Consider the following 24,388-nt stretch of genomic DNA (forward strand, 5'->3'; position numbering starts at 1 on the left):
GTGGAAGTGGAGTAGAAGTAAAAGTACAGAAAATTGGAAAGTAAAGTAAAAATGCCTCAACATTGTACTTAAGTACAGAGCTTGAGTAAATGTACTTAGTTACTTTAAACCACTAGCTGAACAATGGCCCCTCCTCCTTCCCTGCCCAAATAAAATGCTCAATAGATTGCATGGGTTACATCTGCTCTCAGCCTGTCTCTCTCCCCCTCTCTCTGTCTTTGGGAGAAGGCTCCATCAGTCAGTGGCATGTCTCATTGGCCGACGCGTTCCAGCAAACGCAATGGCACTTGATTAATTCGCAGCATGACATGTACTGGAGGACCATGTGCGTGTGAGTGGGTACATGTATTATCTGATAGACCTGAACGGTGGTGAGTTATAAAAACAGACAAGCTGGCAGGGCTTGCTAACGTTGGCGCCGTAAAGGAGCACCATTAAAATTAATAACGTGATAAATGCGTGGCTGCCTCTCCTCAGTCTAGTCAGGGTTACACTGCATGGCAAGGTGCCAATAATGCAACAGTGACCCAGGTCAGCTGGATGACTTCCAGGGCCATTTAACTGCCTGCTATTTGTTTTATAAATAGTCTTACATGAGGCAAAATCAGCTTTAAGATTTCCACGACCCAGGCAGAGTACAGGCACAGATACTGTCAATAACAGAGAGCTACAAGGATGATGTCTTTTTGTAGGCCAACCAGGAAGTCTCTCCTGCTATGGGGATCCACTGCAGATTTCCAATGGAATTCTTGCATTGGGGTTTAGATAGAGATGAATAAAATAAGCTCTGTAGCAACTGTAGTAACCCATTGTGAACCCAACTCTGGGTTTTAGGACTTCAAACACTTTTTTTTTTTAAACAAAACCAATTATGTCTTTCTTTATAAACTTTTTTTTAAAACATTTGTTAAAATAATAAAATAAACAATACTAGGTTAACCACCCATCCCGCAAAATACGGAATTGTCCTTTAATTGCCAATTAAATCCTGTGTCCCGTTTTGAACCAATATGGGGTGCGATTTGTTCCATATTTTCATAAACATACCCTGCACATGTCTGTCACACACATCAACACTGCATTTAACAATGATTAACAAGATAAAACACAGGAAGGCCAGCAAATTTGTGCAGGACCCAGGTTAGACCTCCCGTGCCTTCGTCCCTCTGCCATATGCCTGCACGAAAAAGTACAGGTGTGAGTGGGAACTATCAAAGATAGACTGCATCAGTGGGAATTTTTGCATCAGTGGGGAATGTTTTCTGTGGCGCATTGCGATATATCACAGACACATGTGAGCAACAGTCCCGTAATGTCAGAACACAACACCCCAGCAGCAGTGTCACAGGTCTTTATACTGTAGCTACTCCAATCATATCCTGAGACTGATACCGAATGGAACATTCCCCCTTATTTTTCCTCATAGAAAGTGGCAACCCTAAACAATAATCAATCAGATATGTAACAGAAATCACATAATAAACAAAATAAAGGATGAAGAAAAGGCTATTATTTATTCCTAAATGTCTAAATATTTGATGGAAAATATAATTTGACACAGCAACAATAATTTAATCTCCTTGGTCTACTTTATGTTACAGTTAAGATTTCATAAAACTTATGCAATAGTTGTTGCAGCATAGTTGCAATATACGTAACATGAACACCATGCTATGTGTACATATTTGATTTGTTGCCAGGAATACGAATGTGAATGATTTCCACTGAAAATACACACTGGCTATGAAATTAAATTAGAGTAAAATAATAATGTCAATTTACAAATTATATTATAAATGCAAATTAGCCCTCGTAGTAAATGTAATGATAATCTAATCTGTGTTATTGACAGGAGAGATGATCAGAGGAGCAGAGTTTTTATGACCATAATTAACACCAGGACTGAAGAACGGATAGAGTTTCTCGGTGAAGGTGCAGCCAGTGAAAGAGTAGATATGAACTCTGGTCTCCACATCATAAAATGAGACAAGACCCTCCTCATAATCCACAAACACTCCCACTTTCTGGAGCTTCTCTCTTACAGGGAGGAGGACAGGAGGCTCAGCAAGAGCCTCGTACTCATTTCCATTCTTCAGCCGTATAGTCCAGTAACCTTTGTTGGGGTTCAGTGTGATTGACCCTTTCCTGTTGATGGACTCTCTGGCTACCCCTAAACGCCACTCAGTCTTCCCTTTAAACTGAACCTCAAGGTAAACCCTTCCTGAGGAGAAGCTTTGTTTTCCTAAGACAAAGACATGTTTGGAGAATCTCTCAGTGTTGTCTGAGAGATTATTCAGTATGTCGCTACAACTCACTTGTTTTCCACTCTTGGACAGGATGAGATAGGGATTTGCTGTTTTAGAGTCCAGAGTAACATCCACTTCATATTGTTGGACCCTCCTCAGCTCTGCATCACAAAGCCTCTCCATCTCTTTACTGAGTGTCTTCTCCAGCTGAGCCACAGCTGTCCTCACAGTCCCCACATATGAATGATGGACATGGACCTTTGTCCAGTCCTTGGTGGATGAAGGGGTGTTGACGGATGTGAAGTTCTGGAGGAAGTGGAGATGGTCTTCAGTGTTTGAGAGCTGCTTCAGCTCGGAGCTTCTCCTCTTTAACTCAGTGATCTCCTGTTCCAGCTCTTTGATGAAGCCTTCAGCCTGTTCCTCTGTAGTTTTCTGCTTCTCTTCAATCGTACCAATAAGCTCAGCCTGGCTTCTCTCAATACAGCTGATCAGAGCAGTGAAGACCTGCACACTGTCTTCTATCTCTCTGTCTGCATCTTTCTCGTTGAGCTTTACTGAGTGTTTGACCTCCTGAATCTTCACTTGTCTCTCCTGGATCATCTGCTGAACTTCAGCCTCTGCCTTTCCCAGCTCAGTTTTCTTTCCTTCATATGCGTCTTTCAGAGGTACAATTTGATGGAACTTGTGGTCTAACTCAGTGCAGAACTGACAAACACACGTGTGGTCAGTCTTACAGAACAGCTCCAGAGGTTTGTCATGTTTCTTACATATAATGTCTTCCAGGTTCTTTACAGGGTCGATTAGTTTGTGTCGTTTTAGCGCTGTGACTCTCTGATGAGGCTCCAAGTGAGTCCCACAGTAGGAGGCCAGACACACCAGGCAGGACTTCAGGGCTTTGTGCTTGGTCTCAGTACAGAAGTCGCATGAGATTTCATCTGGATTAGCAGGTTCTTGGTTTGTGTTGGAATTTCTTCTCACTTGCTGTGTCTTCCTGAACTGATCAGCCATCTCAGAAATGAAAGTATTGACATAGACTTCTGGTCTCTTATGGAATACTTTTTTACATAGTGGACACAGACATACATCATTAGTGTCCCAGTAATGTGTGATACAGGTTTTGCAGTAGTTGTGCCCACACGGAGTGGTGATTGGATCAGTGAACACATCCAGACAGATAGAACACAGGAACTGCTCTTCAGACAGGAGACTGCTCGCAGATGCCATTCTACACACAGAATAAAAATGAAACTATCAGATATAGTTCTTGAATGATACTTCTTCTCACAGCTTAAACGAGTTGTTCACCCAAAAAATGACTTATTTTCTATCAATTACACACCCCATGAAGTATTGAATTCATGCAGATTCTTTTTGTTTTTGCTGCATTCCTGAGCTAATCATTTGATGACCAGCGTAAAGATGCTAATGTCTCCGGTAGGAAACTCAAATGCAGGTCAATTGAGTCTCCTACCGGAGGCTCTGCCGGTCATCAAATTATTGGCTTAGGAATGCGACAAAAACAAAACAAATATCCATGAATTCAAGGCTTCATGGGGTGTGTAATTGATAGAAAATAAGATTTGTTTTGGGTGAACTACTCCTTTAATAATTATGAATCCGGTCTGGATTATATTGTAACAGAGTACCATAGAGCGTCGCAGTTCCCGCCCACTTCCTGGTGCCGGAAGTAAATACTCAATGCATTTTTCCCATTGACTTTTACAAAAATATTTATATAAATTAATTTAAGCCTAGAATCAAGCTATCCAGGATAGCGGTGAATCATGACCATAAAACGTTTGATTCTGTGAAAAAAACTTTTTGAAAACGGCAAAACAAAGGGTATTTATTAAATATAGTATATCATATCATCATATATCTAGGCTTAAATTGATTGATATAAATATTTTTGGAAAAGTCAATGGGAAAAATGCATCGAGTATTTACTTCCGGCACCAGGAAGTGGCGGAACTGCGATGCTCTATAATGTTGACAGATGTGCTGTGCTAACGTAAATTTTTACCAATTGAAAGATTAGACGGGAGAATTTCAAGGAATGTGAACATACAGTAGGGGAAGATCATGCAGTTATACCTTTTATTCTCTGTTATTATGAATAATACATCCTTATCTGTTGTGCTCACCTGTCTTTAAGTTCTGAGTATTTCTGTAAAGGTCGTGTTGAATGAAGGTTTAGCAGAGAGCATGTGTTCTGCCACCTGAATGTCACTGCTTCACTTTCACTTCAGATTTCCTGGGAAACTCCTCCTCCTCTTAGCTGTTAACCCTTCACATCCTCCACTATTCTCTGCCTTTCACACTCAAGGGACAACAATGGAAATAAGCTCTCAAGCTTTTTTGTGTTTAATCCTTTTGACAGATATGTACCAGTATATGGTCAAACGCTGCCACCTGAATATTTTCCTAATTGTAAGCCTAACTCCCCGAATCTTTTTTGAACTACTGTATAAAAACAACCATTTAATTTGTGAGGACCAGGAACATTTCCATCATTCCCAAATACACACACACAACACACACACACACACACACACACACACACACACACACACACACACACACACACACACACACACACACACACACACACACACACACACACACACACACACACACACACACACACACACACACACACGCCCCTCTGTTTGCAAGGTTATGCGTAATGAACCAGAGTTGTGTTAGTAAATCAAATTAGTAACATTAACCACATGAACCCTAGCGTCTCTATCCAGGGCATGTCGTAACAGGCCAACATTGAGCAAAAACAGCCCATCTGCAAGCTCACAACGCATCACAATGCGACTGTATTACTCATTACCATCCATATTTGTAACTGATGTATAAAATGTAAAAACTATTGTTTTGATTGACTGACTGTGTCTAGATTGTTCACCTTCTCCGGTTTCCGAAGTTGCTACTATCATCCTGTGATGAAAACGCTTTTGTCTTCTTCTAAATTCTGCTCTTATTCAGTCTGCATATGTTTTGTTTTGTTGCTCTCTCGTTCCTGTAGGCTGTGTTAATCTTCTCCAGTTGATTTAAGGACAGTACAAACTTTAATAGTGAACAGATAATGACGCATAACGTGCTAAGTGGCAATTGCGAAGAAACAGGATATTAGACACTTGGACACTCATGTGTGCGACTACACACACACACACACACACACACACAGGCACGCACACACAAAGACACGCACGCACCCACACACAAGTTCCCATCTGTCTGCCCTTCAAATACAAAGGCACACACCGCATATCTGCTGAGTATCCACGCTCATGTGAGAGTGTCTATGCATTACACACACAGAGAAGGGGGGGGGGTATTTTTGTGTGACACACTGCCTGCTTTGGATCTGCATAACAAATCATGCATGTCTGGGTCAATGTTCCCTTTGTCTTGACTGTGCTCCTGAGTGCATCCATGTAAAGCACGACTCGCGCCTGACTCATGCATTTAAAAAAGAAGAGTGGCCTAAGCCAAAATGTCCCCGCCATTCACTTTGAAGCGGTACTTCCTTTATTCTGCAGGAATGGCAAAAGGGTGACTTCAGGGAAATGGAAGACAATCAGCTACATCGACAACAATTTGGATTCATAACCACACATTCTGAGACAGGTAACGGCAATCTAATAAAAAATAAAAACGTCCATCCGAAAAAGAAGAACCGTCCAACAGACAGACCGGATCGGCGGTTGTACAAAACTGCAAGATGTTCCATACCATATTGGGAGATGCTTGGGGTAGCCACCTGTGTGACACTGCTGCTGGGGTGTTCTGTGTTTCGGACTTAACATGACGTTGCATTACGGGACTGTTGCCCTTGATCTGGGCATGCTGTTTGATCTGACAGACCACCATGAGTGCGCCAGAGACAACATTCACCAACGTTACAGTGTGCGTTACAGGCTATTATCCCACTGATGCTGTCAAACCAAGTGTTTGGTAGTTCTCACTAACGCCTTAACTTTAGTGTGCGTTTTCTCTTCAGCTGTGGACATGTGGTAGGCTGTCATCGTTCTAAATACCTGGGCGTGCAGTGGTTTCCACCTGACAGAGCAGGGCAGCAGGCACAGAGCACAGACAGGACATATGGCACAGAGAGGAAGGCACGGGAGGTCCAACTTGGGTCCTACGACAAATTTACTGGCCTTCTTCTTGTGGTTTATTTTGTTCATTACTTCAGTGTTGATGGGCAGGGGGGGATGTTTATGAAACTACGGAACAAATTGCGTCCCATATTGGTTCATAACGGGACGACAGGACCCTGGTCAGTAAAGTCACTTGGAAAGTAACTTGGCTAATTGTAATAATTTATTACTGAATTGCCGTTTGGTAATGCGTTATATTATTTGTTACCGCAACTAAGTAATAAATTACAGTAACTAGTTACTTTTGTAACTAGTTACCTCCAACACTGATAGGCTATTTGGAGTTCTGGTTGTCCTGAACTGCTTATCCAACCGATACGCGTGTACATAGGCATATATGGAGATCTGGTTGTCCTGAACTGCCGATCCGACTGCTATGCTAATATATCGTTGTGTTGCGTTGTGAGCTTGTAGATCGGCTATTTGGCTATTTTTGCCGAAGAGATTTGGTGAAGAGCTAACCAGCGTACCAGGTACAGTTGCAACTCAGGTCTGTTTCACTAAGACTAGAGGGTTTAAGTAGTTAAGAGAATATCATATTCCTAAATGCCAAACAAGGGCCCATGGTGTCTCAGCCAGTTAAATCAGGAGATGACCAAGAGAGCCATAGTCTCTGGCTGCCGTCCCCCTACTGCAAACCCCCCCCAATTATTACTATTATTATTCTTTTCATGATTGAACGTTTAAAAAAAAATGTTTTGACAATGACAGGCTCAAAACAGGGACACCAGGTTGAAAGTAGTTAAACTGACCCAATCATGTCATATTTAATCAAAATGAAATTATTATAATTTCTTTCTCCTCTGCTTTCCAACTGACCCCCACTTTGAAAACCTGAGAGTTAGTGCAGTGACCACATGAACCATGAGGACCCAAGTTCAAATCCGACTCCGTTCATGTCTTCTCTCTCTCTGCCCCTAGGTCTGTCTCTCTGCACTCTTTATCTATCACTAAGTATAAAATTCCAAAAACAACTTTAAATACCAAAAGGACAAAGGCAGGCCGAGTTACATAAGAACAGACAAAAACATCACATATTGCACTTTAAGGTTCTCGCTTTCTCGAAGCGCTAACCCAATTACTGCGTCTGGAGAGGCTGAAAGCCATTTAAGACGTCAAAGCAACCACAATGGGAGCAGGGAGAGATGCCTTGTATTACATAAGACCTTGAAATACATGACGATGTAATGGAGGTGGGTCTCTCCTCTCTCACTCACACACTCTCACACACACACACACACACACACACACACACACACACACACACACACACACACACACACACACACACACACACACACACACACACACACACACACACACACACACACACACACACAGCCATGGTCTGGTCCTGCAGACTCCATATCAGCTGTACCCTGTGTAATGCCAGGGGCGTAGCACCAAATTCCAATTTGGTTTATTTTTTTTTGGGCCCTAGTAACTCAGTCCCACTTACACCCCCCCTGTGACGCCCCTGTGTAATGCACAGAGAAAAGAGGACAAAACACAGGAAAAAACAGGACCACGGCCTCCTCTGCTTTAACCCTACTATTATTTATATTTAATTTGATTTATTTATTTCAAAAATAGCAAAAATTAAAAACTTGTGAGATCAGCTACTTTTGCTATCTGTTGTACACAGGACTTAAGTGGTTTAATATGTGCATATGCCGGAGCCACATGACATATGATGATATGAAACAAAACGCACGCACGCACGCACGCACGCACGCACGCACGCACGCACGCACGCGCACGCGCACGCGCACACGACACACACACACACACACACACACACACACACACACACACACACACACACACACACACACACACACACACACACACACCAATAATGAATAACATATCGCAGTTTAAGTTTCCGTGAGTCAGGAATTACCTGAAAGACACAGTCTTTACCATTTGCATCATGTTTGCTATAGAACAGTGGAGGAAATGCCAAACTGCTGAGGTAAACTGCATTCCACCAACGGAACAGCATTAATAATGTGATACAATGATGTCACGAGACCAGAGGGGAACAAAATATCTCTGCTCACCTAAACATCACATGGAGACTAGAGGGGTCCAAACACAGTGACCGTGCTGCTGTATTCAGAATTATCGTAGCCTAATATGTCCTCATTTTCAAGAGACATCTGTGTTAACTTCACATATCAACTTAATAATGATATGCTCACTCTCAGGTTGTTTTTAAACATGATGGCTGGCCATGCACTCCATGCGTCAGGAGACCCAAACATGGTGACCGGTTAATGTGTTAAGCATTGCGTTGCATAAATAAATAGCAAGGAAATGTTTGCACTATAAACATGGTGACCGGTTAGTGTGTTAAGCATTGTGTTGCATAAATAAATAGCAAGGAAATGTTTGCACTATGCAGTTAGACCAGCTTCTTGCTGGTCTAAATGCAGAGTGCAAACTCTGAGTGTAAGATAGCAGTGTACTGTAGCCTGATAGCGGTCATTAGGTATTTAGAAAACAATGACATAGTTCCAAAAAAGACTTAAGAAAAGATTTACCCAAAACAGAACATTGTGCCTTTATATTTTGTCAGTTATGTTGCATTTTAAAGCATGCATTGATTTGTAAAGTCTAGTTGAAAATAGTCCATGGAGAAAACATTGATTTATGAACTACACATGTGCATGAGACAGAGAAAGGAAGCTAGTGAGAAAGAGAGAAAGGGAAGCAAGTGAGAGGTGAGTGGTGAGTGTGTGTGTGTGTGTGTGTGTGTGTGTGTGTGTGTGTGTGTGTGTGTGTGTGTGTGTGTGTGTGTGTGCGTGCGTGCGTGCGTGCGTGCGTGCGTGCGTGCGTGCGTGCGTGCGTGCGTGCGTGCGTGCGTGCGTGCGTGCGTGCGTGCGTGCGTGCGTGCGTGCGTGCGTGCGTGCGACCTGGTGAACTCCATCGCTGGCGGTGTAGACAGACTGTAGTTGTTTGAGGTGGTCTCTGGTGTGGCTCAGACCTCGTAGCGTCTCAAACACCTTCTCTACCGCAGAGTGGACTCCCTCCGTGGTCAGCTCCTCTGGACTCACACAACCTACACACACACACACAAACACATTAGATAAATTGTGATTAAGCAGCAATCTAACAGTGACCATTCTTGTGATTAGAATCAGTCTTAATTAGTCTTCAATTTTCCATTAACTCGGCATGGCACAGATTTGGCCGTGTACCTGTAAATCAATGAGCATCTGTCCGATTGTCATAAAACCGATTATATATCTATAACCTGTAAGATATCTCACAACGCGATGCGATGCATTGTGTGTTTGAAGATCGGCTACTTTTTTAATATATATAAGTATAAAAAAGGGCTTAGCCTAAAGAAGGCGCAACACTTTCAACGTGATTCTTTTTATTGGGTGACTATTTTGGGGGCCTATTTATTCTGTGTTCTGTGTTTCTTTCTCCTATATATTCCCCTATTGTAACTCTTCCTGTAACTGCAATGTTGAGAGCTTGCACAAAAAAAATGACGTCGTCCACTCTTTTCCACCTGTGATGATCATGTGACAATAAAAGTCTGATTTTTCTTTTTGTGCAGTACATAGCATGCACATTCAATCTTGAGCAAGCACAATCGTTGACACATGCAGGGAAATATTCGCGTCTGCACAAAAACGGGCCGAGATGAAACATGTGTTCTTGTTTGGCAGGTAATTATCTTGGCTGGTAGCGTATTCAAGCCAGTGATGATGTTCGGGGGCTTTCCAACAGAGAAGACTGCCGTCTAATCAAAATGCTTTTATTTCTACAGAAGTGCAGAGGGTAGCAAAGATCTGCCAATAGGAAAAAGAGGGGAAACTAGAAAAAGTGCTCCTCGGAGCACAGGTCTCCGCCAGGTCAGGTAGGTTATTGTGGCCTCCTGGTGGCGCTATAATAGGCCAATGTGAAAAGGGTGGCATTTCTTCTTAGGCCTTTCAATGGGACACTGCAATCATGATTTGAGGAATTTTGTTCCAAAAATTTGTTTTGCTAAATTAGACCTGCTGGTGGCGCTATAAAGGCCAATGTGAACTTTGGAAGCCACTGTAAGCTAAATAGGATGGAATATGAAATATCGGACAGATCCATCAGAATCACATATTAGGATGGAGACTATGGAGATGCAGTGTACCAATTTGCGTGTTTTTTGGACAGAATCTGAAGGAATAATCTCCAAAAATGTATTTTACATAAGTCGGCCTCCTGGTGGCGCTGTAAAAAGCAGATGTGAAAAATGCAGTCCAATGTTTTTCCTTGGCCTCTAGGGAGTGTGCGTGCAAAGTTTCACGCAGATCGGTGCAGTTATAGTTAAAAATGCAAATCGGCCAGTTATAGCGCCACCATGAGGCTGATTTGAAAATGTTCAAGTGTCATTTCTTCCTCGGCCTAGTGGGAATGTGCGTGTGCAATTTTATGGAAATGGCAAGCTGCGTTCATGATTGGAGGCAGTTTGTTCAAAACGGACCAATCCTGCAAACTTTGGAAGCCAACCTTAGCCAATGAGGATGCAATATGGGAAATCGGACAGATCCGGGTTGATCACATGACTATATAGATACTGTGTACCGATTTGCATGACGTTTGGTTAAAAGCTGTAGATGTAATGGGAAAAAATGGGTTTTGCACAAATCGGCCTCCTGGTGGCGCTATAACAGGCCCATGTGAAAAATGTGGGGAAGAGGTTATGAATTGGCATCCAGGGAGTGGGTGTGCACAGTTTCGCAGCGACCGGGCCAACGGTGCCGGAGATTAGCTGGTAACACACAGACAGGACACACACACACACACACACACACACACACACACACGGACGGAAGGACGGACGGAGGGTAAAACATACTCTCTCGCCATGCCTTTCGGCCTGGCGGAGACAATAAATGGCAGGGCATAGGAGAGAAAGAGTGAGGGTAGAAGAGAGAGAGAGAGAGAGAGAGAGAGAGAGAGGGGGGGGGGGGGGGGTAGAGGGCTTGAGAGAGAGAAAGGGAGAGATAGTGTGAGAAAGTGATGAGGGAAAAAGAGTCAAAGAAACCAAGCATGAGGGAGTGTGACAGAGTGAAAGAGATGGAAATGGAGAGTGAGTCGTCCACTTTATTGGACACACCTCTCCAACTGCACTTTAACGTAAGTTTCTACTCAGGCAATCACAAGGCAGCAACTCAATGTATTTAGGACATGGTCAAGACATGGTCAAACCAAGCATCAGAATGGGGAAGAAAGTTATCTAAGTGACTGAACGTGGAATGGTTGTTGGTGCCGAACAGGCTGGTCTGAGCATTATACAATATTATATCATTAATAATAATAATAACAATCAAAGCCTCCCCATCACTCTGTCTCACGCCAAGCCGAAAAGCGGCTTTCTCGATCTTACTGATTTCCCACATGAACTGTAACACACACACACACACACACACACACACACACACACACACACACACACACACACACACACACACACACACACACACACACACACACACACACACACACACACACCCCCACACACACACACACACACACACACACACACACACACACACACACACACACCTTGAAGTTATAGAGAGAGTGAATGTAGGAGACAATAGGGAGGGAGGCACAGAGAAGGAGAGGGTGGCTGGAGGCTAGTACCTGTATGTGCAGTAGTTTCATGTGGAATGTGGTTGTTACAGGCTAATGAGCAGGTCAGTGTGATTCTATCAGACGTATAAAAGCACATGGGAGGAGGCTGCATCAGCACAGCAGAGAGCTGCACCTGGGAATGCTGCAACAAGCACAACACTTCCCCCACTGTGTCACACCGCTGCCAAGCAGCACAATGTCAACCTGCTGTGCCTATTTTGGGCATGCCATTAAAGGGGAATTTTATTTATTTTATCAAATTCAAATTTTCATACAAACAAAATGTCAACAAAACATTTTAAGGCAAACACAGAGGAGGGAGCGCACACCTGTGTTGATACTTTAACGTTAACAAAACATTTTAAGGAAAAAAGAAAGAATGCAACTTTCAAAGATTTTCACCATTTGCCCAAAAAAGCAATGTGTCACGATGTGCTGTGAGGGAGTAGGCATTACATAACAGCCCTGTGGAGCAGTGGTGGAAAGTAACTAAGTACATTTAAAGTACTGTACTTACTTTTACTGCAGTAAAATTATTCGAAAACGTTAGTTACTAGTTACTTTGTAGATTTCGATTATTAATAAAAACATAGATTAACCACTTCAGCCCTATATACTTTGACTATTTGAAAATAGCCGATCTACAAGCTCACAACGCTTCGCAAAGCGACATGTTGTGAGCTTGTATATAGGCTGTTTTCAAAAGATTTTTATATAATTTAAAACTTGTGAAATGGGACATTCTGCATAATGAGTACTTTTACTTTTGGTACTTTAAGTACATTTTGATGCCAATACTTTTAAACTTTCACTCAAGTACATTTTTAATGCCAGTCTTTTACTTGTAACAGAGTATTTCTACACTGCAATATTGATACTTGTACTTAAGTAACACATGTGAGTACTTCTTCCACCACTGCTGTGGAGTATTCACCCTCGAGGAGCCAGAGGACAGATGCATGTTTTAAAGGGCATCGCAATCAGCTCTGAATCAGCAGCTGAGGGGGAGTGACTGAGTGGAAGAGACCATTTCCTCCTCTCAGCTCCCCAGGCTGTGGCTCCTTAGAAGCCAGCTAATTCTACTGCAAACAGATGCTGTCTGTCACCTCAGAGTCACAACTGTGTTGACGGTACGGTCCTCAGATATAAGCACGAGACAAGGCCACCTTTCGTGGCGTTCTTCTCTGTAAAGCGGCAGGCAATCAGGTTTGTCAGCCTCTTTCAGAATAACTTTGGGATGTAGATGATTGGAATGACCACGCAAGGTTTCCCCACCAAATCATAAACAAGCTAAATTAAAGCACTTATATTTCAAACTTATGTAAGAAGCGGTTTGACCAAACCCCCGCCTCCGCTTCCTCCATTACTAGCCACTTTGGGGGTGAATGCAAAGACAGATGTAAGTGTGTGTGTGTGTGTGTGTGTGTGTGTGTGTGTGTGTGTTTGCCGCTCTGGCTGTGCGCACGCGCAAAAAATACACTACAATCCAACACTCACATTAAGGTCTGCCGTGGAAATATCTCTCTTCCTCATGCACAATTGAGAGTTCTGCGAGTTTAGAACCCATTTCAACCGCTTTCAGCCTGGTGTCACTATTTTGAGCATGTCATTATAGTCCAAAATGTTCCAAAATGTTTCAAAATAGTGAAAATAGCTGATCTACAAGCTCACAATGCGTCACATCGTGACACGTTGTGAACTTGTAGATCGCCGTCGTACGATGAAGTGCATAGGGCTTTACCCATCAAAACCGGGAAAGCAAGACTGTGTCATTCTTGCGTTGGCTATTCAAAAATAGCAGATATACAAGCTCATAGTGCGTCACTTCGTGCCGCACTGCAAGCTTGTACATTTGCTATTTTTGAACATTTTTGGAAAAATCTTGAAAGTGTGAGAACTAGTGATTCGGAAGGCATCCTCAGAATCTGCCTCAGGTCTTAATGGGTTAAGTGGGTAACTCCTAACTCTCCTGTCTCATGTCCAGAGCCATTGTGGTGCTACACGTCTAACTTCATCACACACAACACCTTCAAGCACCTCTAAGTGTGCCATTACCAATGCACACACGTTGTCATTTTATTTCGTACTATTGCTGATATTTGTCTCCGCCAGGAGACTATGTTTTCGTTCTCGTCCTTCCGTGTGTCCACCAAGCTAACATTGTTCAAGCTTCACGTGACACGTGACAATATGTTGAAAGGGTGTGCTTTGATTGGCTAGCGAGACGCATGATGAAATAGAGTTGAATTGAAGTGAGGTAAGACAGGATTAATCAGGAACAGTACTGGCGGAGACCTGTGCTCCGAGGAGCACATTTTCTAGTCTTTATTGCGTTAGTTCTTTATTAGTTTATTTTTTTCCACTACAATGTCTCATTATGTCCTCATATATAAGATGTAACAATACAAATAACGAATCTTGAATCATATTCTTCACCTTCTGTTATTCGCTGCTCGGTGTTGGCACATGGAACACTGTCTGTCAAGTCAACGTAATGCGAGATAACGTGTTCACAAAGCAGCAGCTTGACTCTGTCAGGTGTTAATCTGGGTTATAAATCTGGGTTTCCTATAGAAGACCATATCAAATGTGTGCCTGCTGTGTTGTTTTGAATGGCTGCCTGCAGGAATGCACAGCGCTTGTGGTTTGCTCTCCTGTGTCTTCCAGGTCGAGGAGGACTCACAGGACAACACCAGCAGGGCTGTTTGACGGAGCAGAGCGTGACGTCTGGCCCGGATGTGGGCCTTATCTCTCCACACACGCACGTTCACAAACGCATGCACACACACAAAGCGCTATGGAGGGTCTGCAGAGGAGAAAGGCATCTCGCAAAACAAACTATAGTGTTTGTCTGTGTGTGTGTGTGTGTGTGTGTGCGTGTGCGTGTGCGTGTGCGTGTGCGTGTGTGTGTGTGTGTGTGGGTGTTGTCATCGAAACCTGACGGTGATGAAAACAAAGGAGAGGATATGCTATCCCATCACTTCCCGGAGCTATGCTAGCGGGAATGAACAATTCACATTAACTGTGTGTGTGTGTGTGTGTGTGTGTGTGTGTGTGTGTGTGTGTGTGTGTGTACCAGGTATTGCTATACTTGAGAGCCAGATACCCCCACAAGCATTATTTTTTATAATTCCCTAAATCAACTTGAGGAACATTTTCCTGGACCCCACCAGAGAAAAAAAAAGGTCAACTAAGATTTTTAGACCTAATACAATTACAATTAGGACATGATTCTTGTTAGGGTCAGGTTAGATTTGGGTGTAGGGTTGGGACTAGGGCTAGGCTTAGGGTGAATATAACCCCCGCAAAAAGGGGTAATAATGCCATTTACTGTATAATGAAAAATAGCAATCATAAAATGTTGCTGTCCTCACAAGCATAGTAATAGCAATGTGTGCGTGTGTGTGTGTGTTTCCGTGAGAGAGCCAGTTGATTTGTTGCCAAAGCATACAGTGCCAGGCTGGGGGCTAGGATCTGGGGGTCTGGAGCAGACTGCAGGCTGGCTTTGGGCCCTGTTGAGATTGAGTGAGAGTGAGTGTGAGAGAGAGTGTGTGTGTGTGTGTGTGTGTGTGTGTGTGTGTGTGTGTGTGTGTGTGTGTGTGTGTGTGTGTGTGTGTGTGTGTGTGTGTGTGTGTGTGTGTGTGTGTGTGTGTGTGTGGCACATGAGGAACATAGCTACACACCACTGTCAAGTATGAGATTCATGTCAGAGGTTCAAGACCTTTTCCATGCCAAGGAACCCAAAATAGCTATCGGCTCTGGCTGCGACTCCCTTATTGAAAAATGGGTTTAAAAAAAAAAAGAAATAGCAAAGATCTACAAGCTCACATCGCAGCTATTTTTCAAAATATAAAAACTAAATTAGGGTATTTTTTTATTTAGGGTATTGTTTGACAATGATGATGACATGCCAGGCACAATAAACTTATCAATTGAATTTGAATTTGGATACATTTAGACCTCCCAATACACACTTTGAAAAGCTGTACAAGAGACTATAGACACTAGACAAAATAATAATAAAGATTAATATTGTGACAGTGAAAAATCTAATCCCAAAAAGCTCATCACGCTACTCTACACGCGCACTTGCGTTTACAGAAAAGCAAGACAAGTACACATCTCGGCAAATGACTGTGTTAATGGGAACGTCAATGTCCTGTTCCCCCACAAAAGGCACATTAATAAAATGGCCACTGGCTTGATTTCCCAAGGCGACTCTCCATTTCAGCCAACAGCTCCTCTATCCAATTACAGAGTGAGAGAAAAAGAGGGGGAAAGTGAGAGAGGGAGAGAGAGAGAGAGAGAAAGGCCCTTGAGACACAGTGTAATGGCTTGCGTGACGTAGGCGAGCGAGAATCACGACAGGAAGTAGTTGATTGAGAGGCATGTGGAGCGCCGTCTAACGAGGTGTAATAGAGCCGGAGGTTCTGGAACAGACTACCTGGGCAGGAAGGGGTGGAGGGGTGCAGAGGCAGGAATGGAGGGGTGGAGAGGCAGTGGGGTGGACAGGGGGTTGGTGGTGTGCATAATCTGTGACGTTCAGAGAAGTGGACCCAGTCAACCATAGAACCACTAAGGTCTGTACTGATAATAACTGCGACCCGAGCTCATGTATACAAAATGTACTTAAAGTCATACTGTGTCACATTCATTTTAGTCGTATCTCCGCTGTCAATACACAGTTGCTCTATACAGAAGTACCACACAGAAATCACTGCTGCAGTCCTGCAGTCCTAGTGCTGTTGTCAAGGCTGTAAAAAAAAAAACACATTTACGTGGAATGGTTATAGTGAAAAACATACCAGTGAAAGATTAGATCAAATATAACTTTTGTTTAATTGAAAAGGTTACACAGTATGACTTTAAACACAGATTGTTAAAGGTAGGGTAAGTGATAAGTGATTTTGTTTTAACTAAACGATATCATTTACCTACCTTAAATTATTTTGTTGTTGTTGTTTTTTTCAGTCAGACTGGGTTATATTTCTACTGCATGTTTACTTTTTTACAGCATGGCTCTGTAGGAGGCAAGCCATCTATAAGAGGGTCAGTCTGGGGTGTGTCTATATGTGTATCTGGGACTAATCTCGCAAACCACTGGCGCTATAATTTCTTATGCAAACAGGCGGTAGTCCAAAGAGGTAACTTATAGAATGACATTTCGTGATGTAAGTCAATGGGGCTCAGATCAACTGATGCCACATGAAGTCCAAGATCCACAAGAAGATACTGTATGCCATTCCCATGTGAATTGTGAGGATCTAAAGATCCACATGATTCGAATTGTTTAGCTAGCGTTCAGGAAGCTTAGAAGGGGAGATGGTAAAAGGGAGACAAAATAGGACAAAAGGCTCCACTGGGATTATCTATAAAGCCACAGCATCTGTGGTGGCTGTTTATTTACACCAATTACAAATTCATATTATTTATTTATTTTAAAAAGATTTATTTTAGGGCTTTTTTTCATGCCTTTATAAATAGGATATTAGGTTGACAGGAAATGGGGAGAGATGGGGAGTGACATGCAGCAAAGGCATTGGGACTCGAACCTGCGACGCGCTGTCAGGCTACTTTGGAGCCTAGGTGCCCATACCGCTACACCAGCGGTCCGGGCCACCAATTCCAGATTTAATAACGTCTTATACCGTATTCTCAACGACAGGTCCACAGGTGTAGATTGTGGTCCCAGTGATAAAAAAAAAAAAAGATTCTATTAGATGGGGGTCCGTGGCCTAATGCATATCAAAGTGGGGGTGCTTGAAATGAAGAGAAAAAAGTTGAGAATCAATGTTATAAATGAGAACTAACACAGTACCGGTATTAAAAATGTACTTGAGTAAAAGTACAGAAGTATTGGCATCAAAACATACTTAAGTACTAAAAGTAAAAGTACTCATTATGCACAATATCCCATTTTACACATTTACAAATAATTTTCAGAGAGAGAGAGAGAGAGAGAGAGAGAGAGAGAGAGAGAGAGAGAGTGCTCTAACAGTAAGTGAGTACATGTGAGACATGTGTGTGATAGACAGCGTACATCCCTGTTTGGTGACTCAGCGGCCAGAACGTTCTCGTCTCGCACCAAACAAGCCCCGAGTCAAAGCGCGCTTACGGAACATCGAATTATAGAAACACAGCAGCAACCGTCCTGCTGGCTATAATGACACACAATCAACATTACGGTTGCCACGGTTAGTTAGTAGAACAAATCAATTTAATCGGGGGGAGGGGGGGGTTGTAGTGGCTCAGGAGGTAAAGCAGCTGCTTGTGAATTGGAAGGTTCCCGGGTTAACTCCCCAGCTCCTCCAGGGTTAGTGTCAAAGTGTCCTTGAGCAAGACACCGCAACTGCTCCCGATGAGCAGGTTGGTGCCTGCCTCGCATGTCGTGTGTGTGTGAATGGGTGAATGTAATGCACACTGTAAAGCGATTTGGATCAAGGCACTAAATACTTTATTTTATTGTATTAATTATTAAAAAATAATCGATTTAACCACTTGAACCCCAGCATCTATATGGATAATGGGGTTCAAGCAATCAAGCGCTCTCTGAAACTTGAAAAGAAGAGAGGAGGGAAGGGTATTCAGCGCATTCCCGTAACCTACAGTAGTACCGTTTCCATGGCAACAGTGTTGATGCCGAGGTCGCAGTGTTGATGCCGAGGTCGAAGGCTTCCGACAGCTCCGCTTCCGACAAAAGTTCCCTGGGAATGGGCCTGAACCCAGGTCAGCACTCTGCAGCACACTTATGGGTCACAGCACAGACGTTATGAAAGGAATACTGTGAGAAATATAATTTAACTAGAGGGCAAGACCTTGCAGGGTCTTGCCCTAGTTACCTTGCCATGATGTAACTCCAAATGTGGACAAGAAATAAAAAAATAATTACTCCAGTGATTAGAAATTGATAATTGAAAATATGAGCTGTGACCCATATACAGAATGTGTGCAGACTAGTGCTGACCTGGGTTCAGTTTGACGTCAACACTATGTGTACAATAGATGTAGTGGAGTAGAAGTACAAAGAATCAAAAATGGAAATGCTCCAGTAAACTAAAAGTACCTCAAACTTGTGCTTAAGTACAGTACTTGAGTAAATGGACGTGGTTACTTGCCACCACTGCCGTATGGTCATGGAAACATCAGGTACAGTACATGCAGCGAATGTGTGTTGTCTGCCCTGACCTGGATTTGAGTGGCAATTATGTCTCCACATGAAACATAATATTAGTGGCAGTCACCAGAGTGCTACAGTGTTACAGGCCTATAGCAGCGTTGTGCCAACTTTAAGAGAAAAAGTGGGTGAGAAGATTCCATTACACTACACCAGGGGGTTCATAAACATTTCCATATAAGGAAGGACCCCAAAATAGCGGTATAGCCTCTGGCTGCGGCCCCCCCGGTTGGCTTTAAAAAAAAGAAAAAAAGAAAAGAATAGACATGAATAGATAGTGTAGATGTGACACGATGTGAGCTTGTAGATTGGCTATTTTGGAAAATGTTTGAACATTTTTTTAAATAACGACTTGCCCAAAATAGGGACACCAGATTAAAAGTAGTCAAAATGGCACAATAAACCAAAACTGCTACTTTTTGGGATTCAAATTCACGAGGCAAAAGTTCCAGCTTGTGGATGTGTTTGTGAATTTCAATTTTTGTAGTTCTTTATTTTCATTTTCCTCTCTTTTCCAATTGGCCTCCCTGCCACCTGTGGCCCCCACTGTGAAAACCTGGGCCTTAAAAAACGATTTTGTTATGCAAGTTTGTGGGACGACTCTGGCACACGAGAGCCCAGGAAAACAATAGCGTTCCGCCAACAATCACCTGGTCTGAGCAGAGGAATAACAACGCTCTAATGACTTCCTTCAGAAACAACACTGGAGATCTAATCCCTCTCAGGGTGGCTCACTTCACACACACACAACATGAGACCTGCTAATCCAACGCAGCTTCTCTACCTAACCGTTTCTCAATGTCTGGTCTGGGGGCCCGTCAGGGGTCCAAATTTTTTACAATACAGATACCAGTACCGGAAAAAGATGCCGATACTGCCTAAAATGCGGGTATCAATAACGGTATCAGTGAGTATGACAGTCTATGTAATTTATCACATGATATTTCATTTACAGTCATATTTTGATTGATTTGATTCAGTTGACTGTTTTATACTCTTACTGTACTATTTACATACACACGCAACACTTTAACAATTATTAATGGTATTTCTATATATTCCTGGATCAGAGGTTTTTAATTTCAAGGACCCACGCACGCTTACGTACACACACAGACATCCATGTTTGTGTAATCACCGGGATTTGAACCCCAGGTCTCTCCTGGCATGGGAAACCAAACACGCAAAAGGGGGAAATCCCAACCACTCCCCAGCCAAGGTTTCTGTTTTTTTCAGGTGTCCTATGTGAATACACACACAATACTATTACCGTACTATACACACATACACGCGCACGTACGCACAGTTACACAGCTCCATCTGTACACTGTCAGACTTATGGAGGTCCTTGAAATTAAAGTAAAATCAGACGCATCATCAATCTGATGATAAAATAAAAATAAAATAAATGTTCTTCAAAGGATGTTTATTGTGTGCTGGCTATTTTCTCAGTTTCATGACGTTGTTGAGCCGTGCACCTTGAGACTTTTGTTTAATCTGGAGTGTTGCGGACATTCTTCTTTGCAGAGAGTGCTTTCTCATAGTTCAGAGGGTGCAATAAAACCTGTCTGCAATTACTCCTTTTCTGCCCAGCACCTGCAAAACTCTGGGGATTGGATGTGCATGTATTACGCTTTAACCCATGAAGACCTGAGGCCGATTCTACAAATGTCTTCTAAATCCTAACAGTTTTCTGAAAAACCTATGTTGCTAATAGCCAAAGTATAAAATAATGGCTAAAGTGGTCACACGGATGCTTTCCTGGTTTTAATGGGGTAATGTATTGAAAAATCTAAATTCAAACATTAAGAAGCACTGTTCTGGGGCACCCCGGTCAACAGACGTATCTGGGGTGTAAGTGGTTAAAACCACACATGCAGAAGCATGCACACTCACACGCAGCCCCTATGCCCCCCCCCACCCCTCATTCAGTTGAAAGCCCAGGCTCCTGTGGTTGTTACATAAGACCACCGTGGCCCCTGGAACACAGTGACAGCCTGGGGTCAACTGTCTGGAGGACATGGAGGGGTTTAGTCTGAGACGGGAGGAAATGGAACGAGGCCTGGACGGACAGACACAGGATGACTAATGGAACACAGACAGAGAGAGAGAGAGAGAGAGAGGGGGGGGGAGACAGGGAGAGAGAGAGAGAGAAAGAGAGAAAGAGAGAAAGAGAGAGAGAGGAGAGAGAGAGAGAGAGAGAGAGAGAGAGAGAGAGAGAGAGAGAGAGAGAGAGAGAGGGAGGGGTGAGAGAGGGAGATAGAGAGAGAGAGAGGTAGACAGGTAGAGTGGGGGAGAGGGAGGGGGTCTGGGTCCGATTAGAGCTCAATCAATGTGTGTGAGAGAGAGAGACTATACTCCTGGGAGAGTGCGTTTACTGTAAACTACTACCGCTCGCACTGTCCTAGCCTGAACTGGCCATGCACGCACACGCACACGCACACGCACACGCACACGCACACGCACACAGATGCAGATACAGTATGAGTCAGTGAGTCAGTGAGTCAATGGCTTGTCAGGAAGCCTAATCGATGTTGTTCACTTCAAAATCTATTATTTTCAACTGGTGACACCATCGTGTGACGGAGCATGGATTAGGCTTGCTGCTTTAGAATGAGCTGCTGGTGACATCATCAGACAGACAGACAGACAACTTCAGATTTAACAGATGCTTATCTCTATAATAAAGTCACTTGATGCTGACAACATCGATCAGCGTATTCACGGTTCGGTACTCAGCATCTGCTGGTTATTGCGTGGCTGAAATAGGCTTTACCTCTCTCTCTCTGCCTCTCTCATTCTGTGTCTCTCTCAGCCTCTCGGTCTCCTAGTCTCTCTCAGCCTCTCTGTCTCTCACTGATCGAGGTCTAGTCAGATGTCACACACAACAGGAACTATGGCTAACAGGCATGTTCCATATATGGGCATAGTTTTCTAGACACACTCACAGACATGATAAGACAACTTGAACTTTTCAAAGTGTCCTTTAACTGCGTCAAAGAAAAATGAGCAAATAATTATAATTATTTATGCTATGTTGATTGTACTGATTGTACAAACACACACACACACGCACACACAGCAGCTAATCTACAAGCTCACGTGTCACTACTCACTCTCAAGTATAAATGAGGCCTAACCCATAAGCCCTAAACCTAAACTGTGTCTAATCCTAAAGCAAAAATGTTTTTAAAAATTGCAAATGTACAAGCTCGCAGCACGCCACGAAGATGCTTTTCTGGTTTAAATGGGTTAAAACATAAAACCACCATTTCTCATGTGAGGACCAGGGAAAAAATCGTCTTCATTTGGCCCTCACAAGTATGGTAATACACGCACGCACGCACGCACGCACGCACGCACGCACGCACGCACGCACGCACGCACGCACGCACACACACACACACACACACACACACACACACACACACACACACACACACACACACACACACACACACACACACACACACACACACACACACACACACACACACACACACACACACACACACACACACACGCCACAGCCGACTCTTTTGACTGTTGCAGATGTAGTTTAAGGATATTAAAGTCTTTGGTTTCCTGTGTGTACACGGAACTTTGTAGTCCCTTATCCTAAGCTGTGCTAATGCTCTTTGATATAGTTCCTCATAATTGCTCTTCTCTCGTGCCAGCCATCATTAGCTATACTTCCAGTCGAGTTCAATTTCACTTTGATATTTCCTAATTATGTGCGGCGTGTGTTTGCGAGCATGTGTCTTTAGAGGGAGGATGGCTGAATGGGAGCGTGTGTAAGATAATCGCGGTGCTTGTAAAGGTTTCAAGGTACGGTGGCCGGAGCTGGCAAAGGTGATGGGAACACCACTGAGTCAAGATAACCACTTGATTACAGCTCCACACGCGATGCAACGCCAGTTCTACTCATACAGAGAGAGAGAGGGGGGGGGGGGGTGTGGGAGGGAGAGAGGGAGAGAGAGAGAGAGGGGGAGGGGGGAAGGAGGGGGAGAGAGAGAGGGAGGGAGAGAGAGAGAGAAGGAGGGAGAGAGGGGGACCAGAGGTTCTTGTATTCTTGTATTTATTTGACTGAGGATAAGGTTAGGGTTAGGCATAGTTTTACTGAGGTTAAGTTTAGGAATAAGGTTAAGTTTAGGCATAGTTTACTGAGGTTACGTTTAGGAATACCAGGTGAATACCGCCAGATTTGCCCCGGGGCGACTGTGTTTTGGGGCGAGCGTTTTGGTATTCATCTGATTTCCTCTAACGCATGCGCACAACAATGTGCCATCAGCCGACAGTTTGTGCAGAACTTTTGCCAACTTTTGCGTATTTTATGTATTAGTTGTGTTTTATTGTTTATTGTTGGTATACTGGATGCCAGTGTCCCAAAGGCAAATTTCCATTTGATGTTAAATTTAATGGACAATAAAGTTTTCTTTATCTTTATCTTACGGCAGTAGGCTCATATAAAGTAATTATGAATTAGGTCTGCAATATACAGTATAAACATAAACCATGCTTTGTGTGATGGTTTATGTGAATCACATTAACTGCAGTAAATCCTGCATAAACTTGACTGTCCATTCCCGCCCTCATCTTTGAATGGACTCTGTTGCTTTCCTGAAACAATCTGGTTTTGATTGATTGATTGAATACTTTATGAGTCAGAAATGTAAACAGGGGCGCTCGGGTGGCGCAGTGGTAAAGTCCCTGCCCACCACCACAGAGGTTGTGGGTGATATTGGTCATTGCATGTACTCCTACAGGTGGGTGATATTGGTCATTGCATGTACTCCTACAGGTGGGTGATATTGGTCATTGCATGTACTCCTACAGACTGAGGCGGCACCTGTCAGCAGTGGTGGAAGGTAACTAAGTAAATTTACTTAAGTACTGTACTTAAGTACAATTTTGAGGTATTTGTACTTTATTTGAGTATTTCCAATTTCCAATACTTTTACTTCTACTCCACTACATCTCAGAGGCAAATATTGTAATTTTACTCCACTACAATTATTTGAAAACTTTAGTTACTAGTTGCTTTTCAGATATAAATGATTACATTATAAAACATACATTAACCACTTTAGCCCTATTTTATAAATAGGCTATTTGAAAATAGCAGATCTACAAGCTCACAACTTTTACTTGTAACG

General features: G+C 43.1%; 2 protein-coding genes across 2 annotated transcripts in view; both read right to left on the reverse strand.

Annotated features, from left to right (window-relative positions):
* Window positions 1–24,388, reverse strand: part of scfd2 (sec1 family domain containing 2) — a 185,689-nt gene that overhangs the window by 32,001 nt on the left and 129,300 nt on the right. Inside the window, exon 6 of the mRNA XM_084067522.1 lies at window positions 9,340–9,485. Within this exon, the coding sequence (XP_083923648.1) occupies window positions 9,340–9,485 (146 nt within the window). The remainder of the gene's footprint in view (window positions 1–9,339; window positions 9,486–24,388) is intronic.
* Window positions 198–4,470, reverse strand: LOC311052529 (E3 ubiquitin-protein ligase TRIM39-like). Its single transcript, XM_084067523.1, has 2 exons — window positions 4,391–4,470; window positions 198–3,471 (listed from the first exon to the last, which is right to left on the reverse strand). The coding sequence occupies exon 2, from the start codon at window positions 3,468–3,470 to the stop codon at window positions 1,833–1,835; it is 1,638 nt and encodes a 545-aa protein (XP_083923649.1). The 5' UTR covers window position 3,471; window positions 4,391–4,470; the 3' UTR covers window positions 198–1,832.

This window comes from Gymnoscopelus microlampas (assembly GCF_963454915.1).
Source record: "Gymnoscopelus microlampas genome assembly, chromosome: 9".
Classification (NCBI taxonomy): Eukaryota; Metazoa; Chordata; class Actinopteri; order Myctophiformes; family Myctophidae; genus Gymnoscopelus; species Gymnoscopelus microlampas.

Coding starts and splice junctions, on each gene's coding strand:
- LOC311052529 (XM_084067523.1), bottom strand. CDS start 3,470: ATGGCATCTGCGAGCAGTCTCCTGTCTGAAGAGCAGTTCCTGTGTTCT.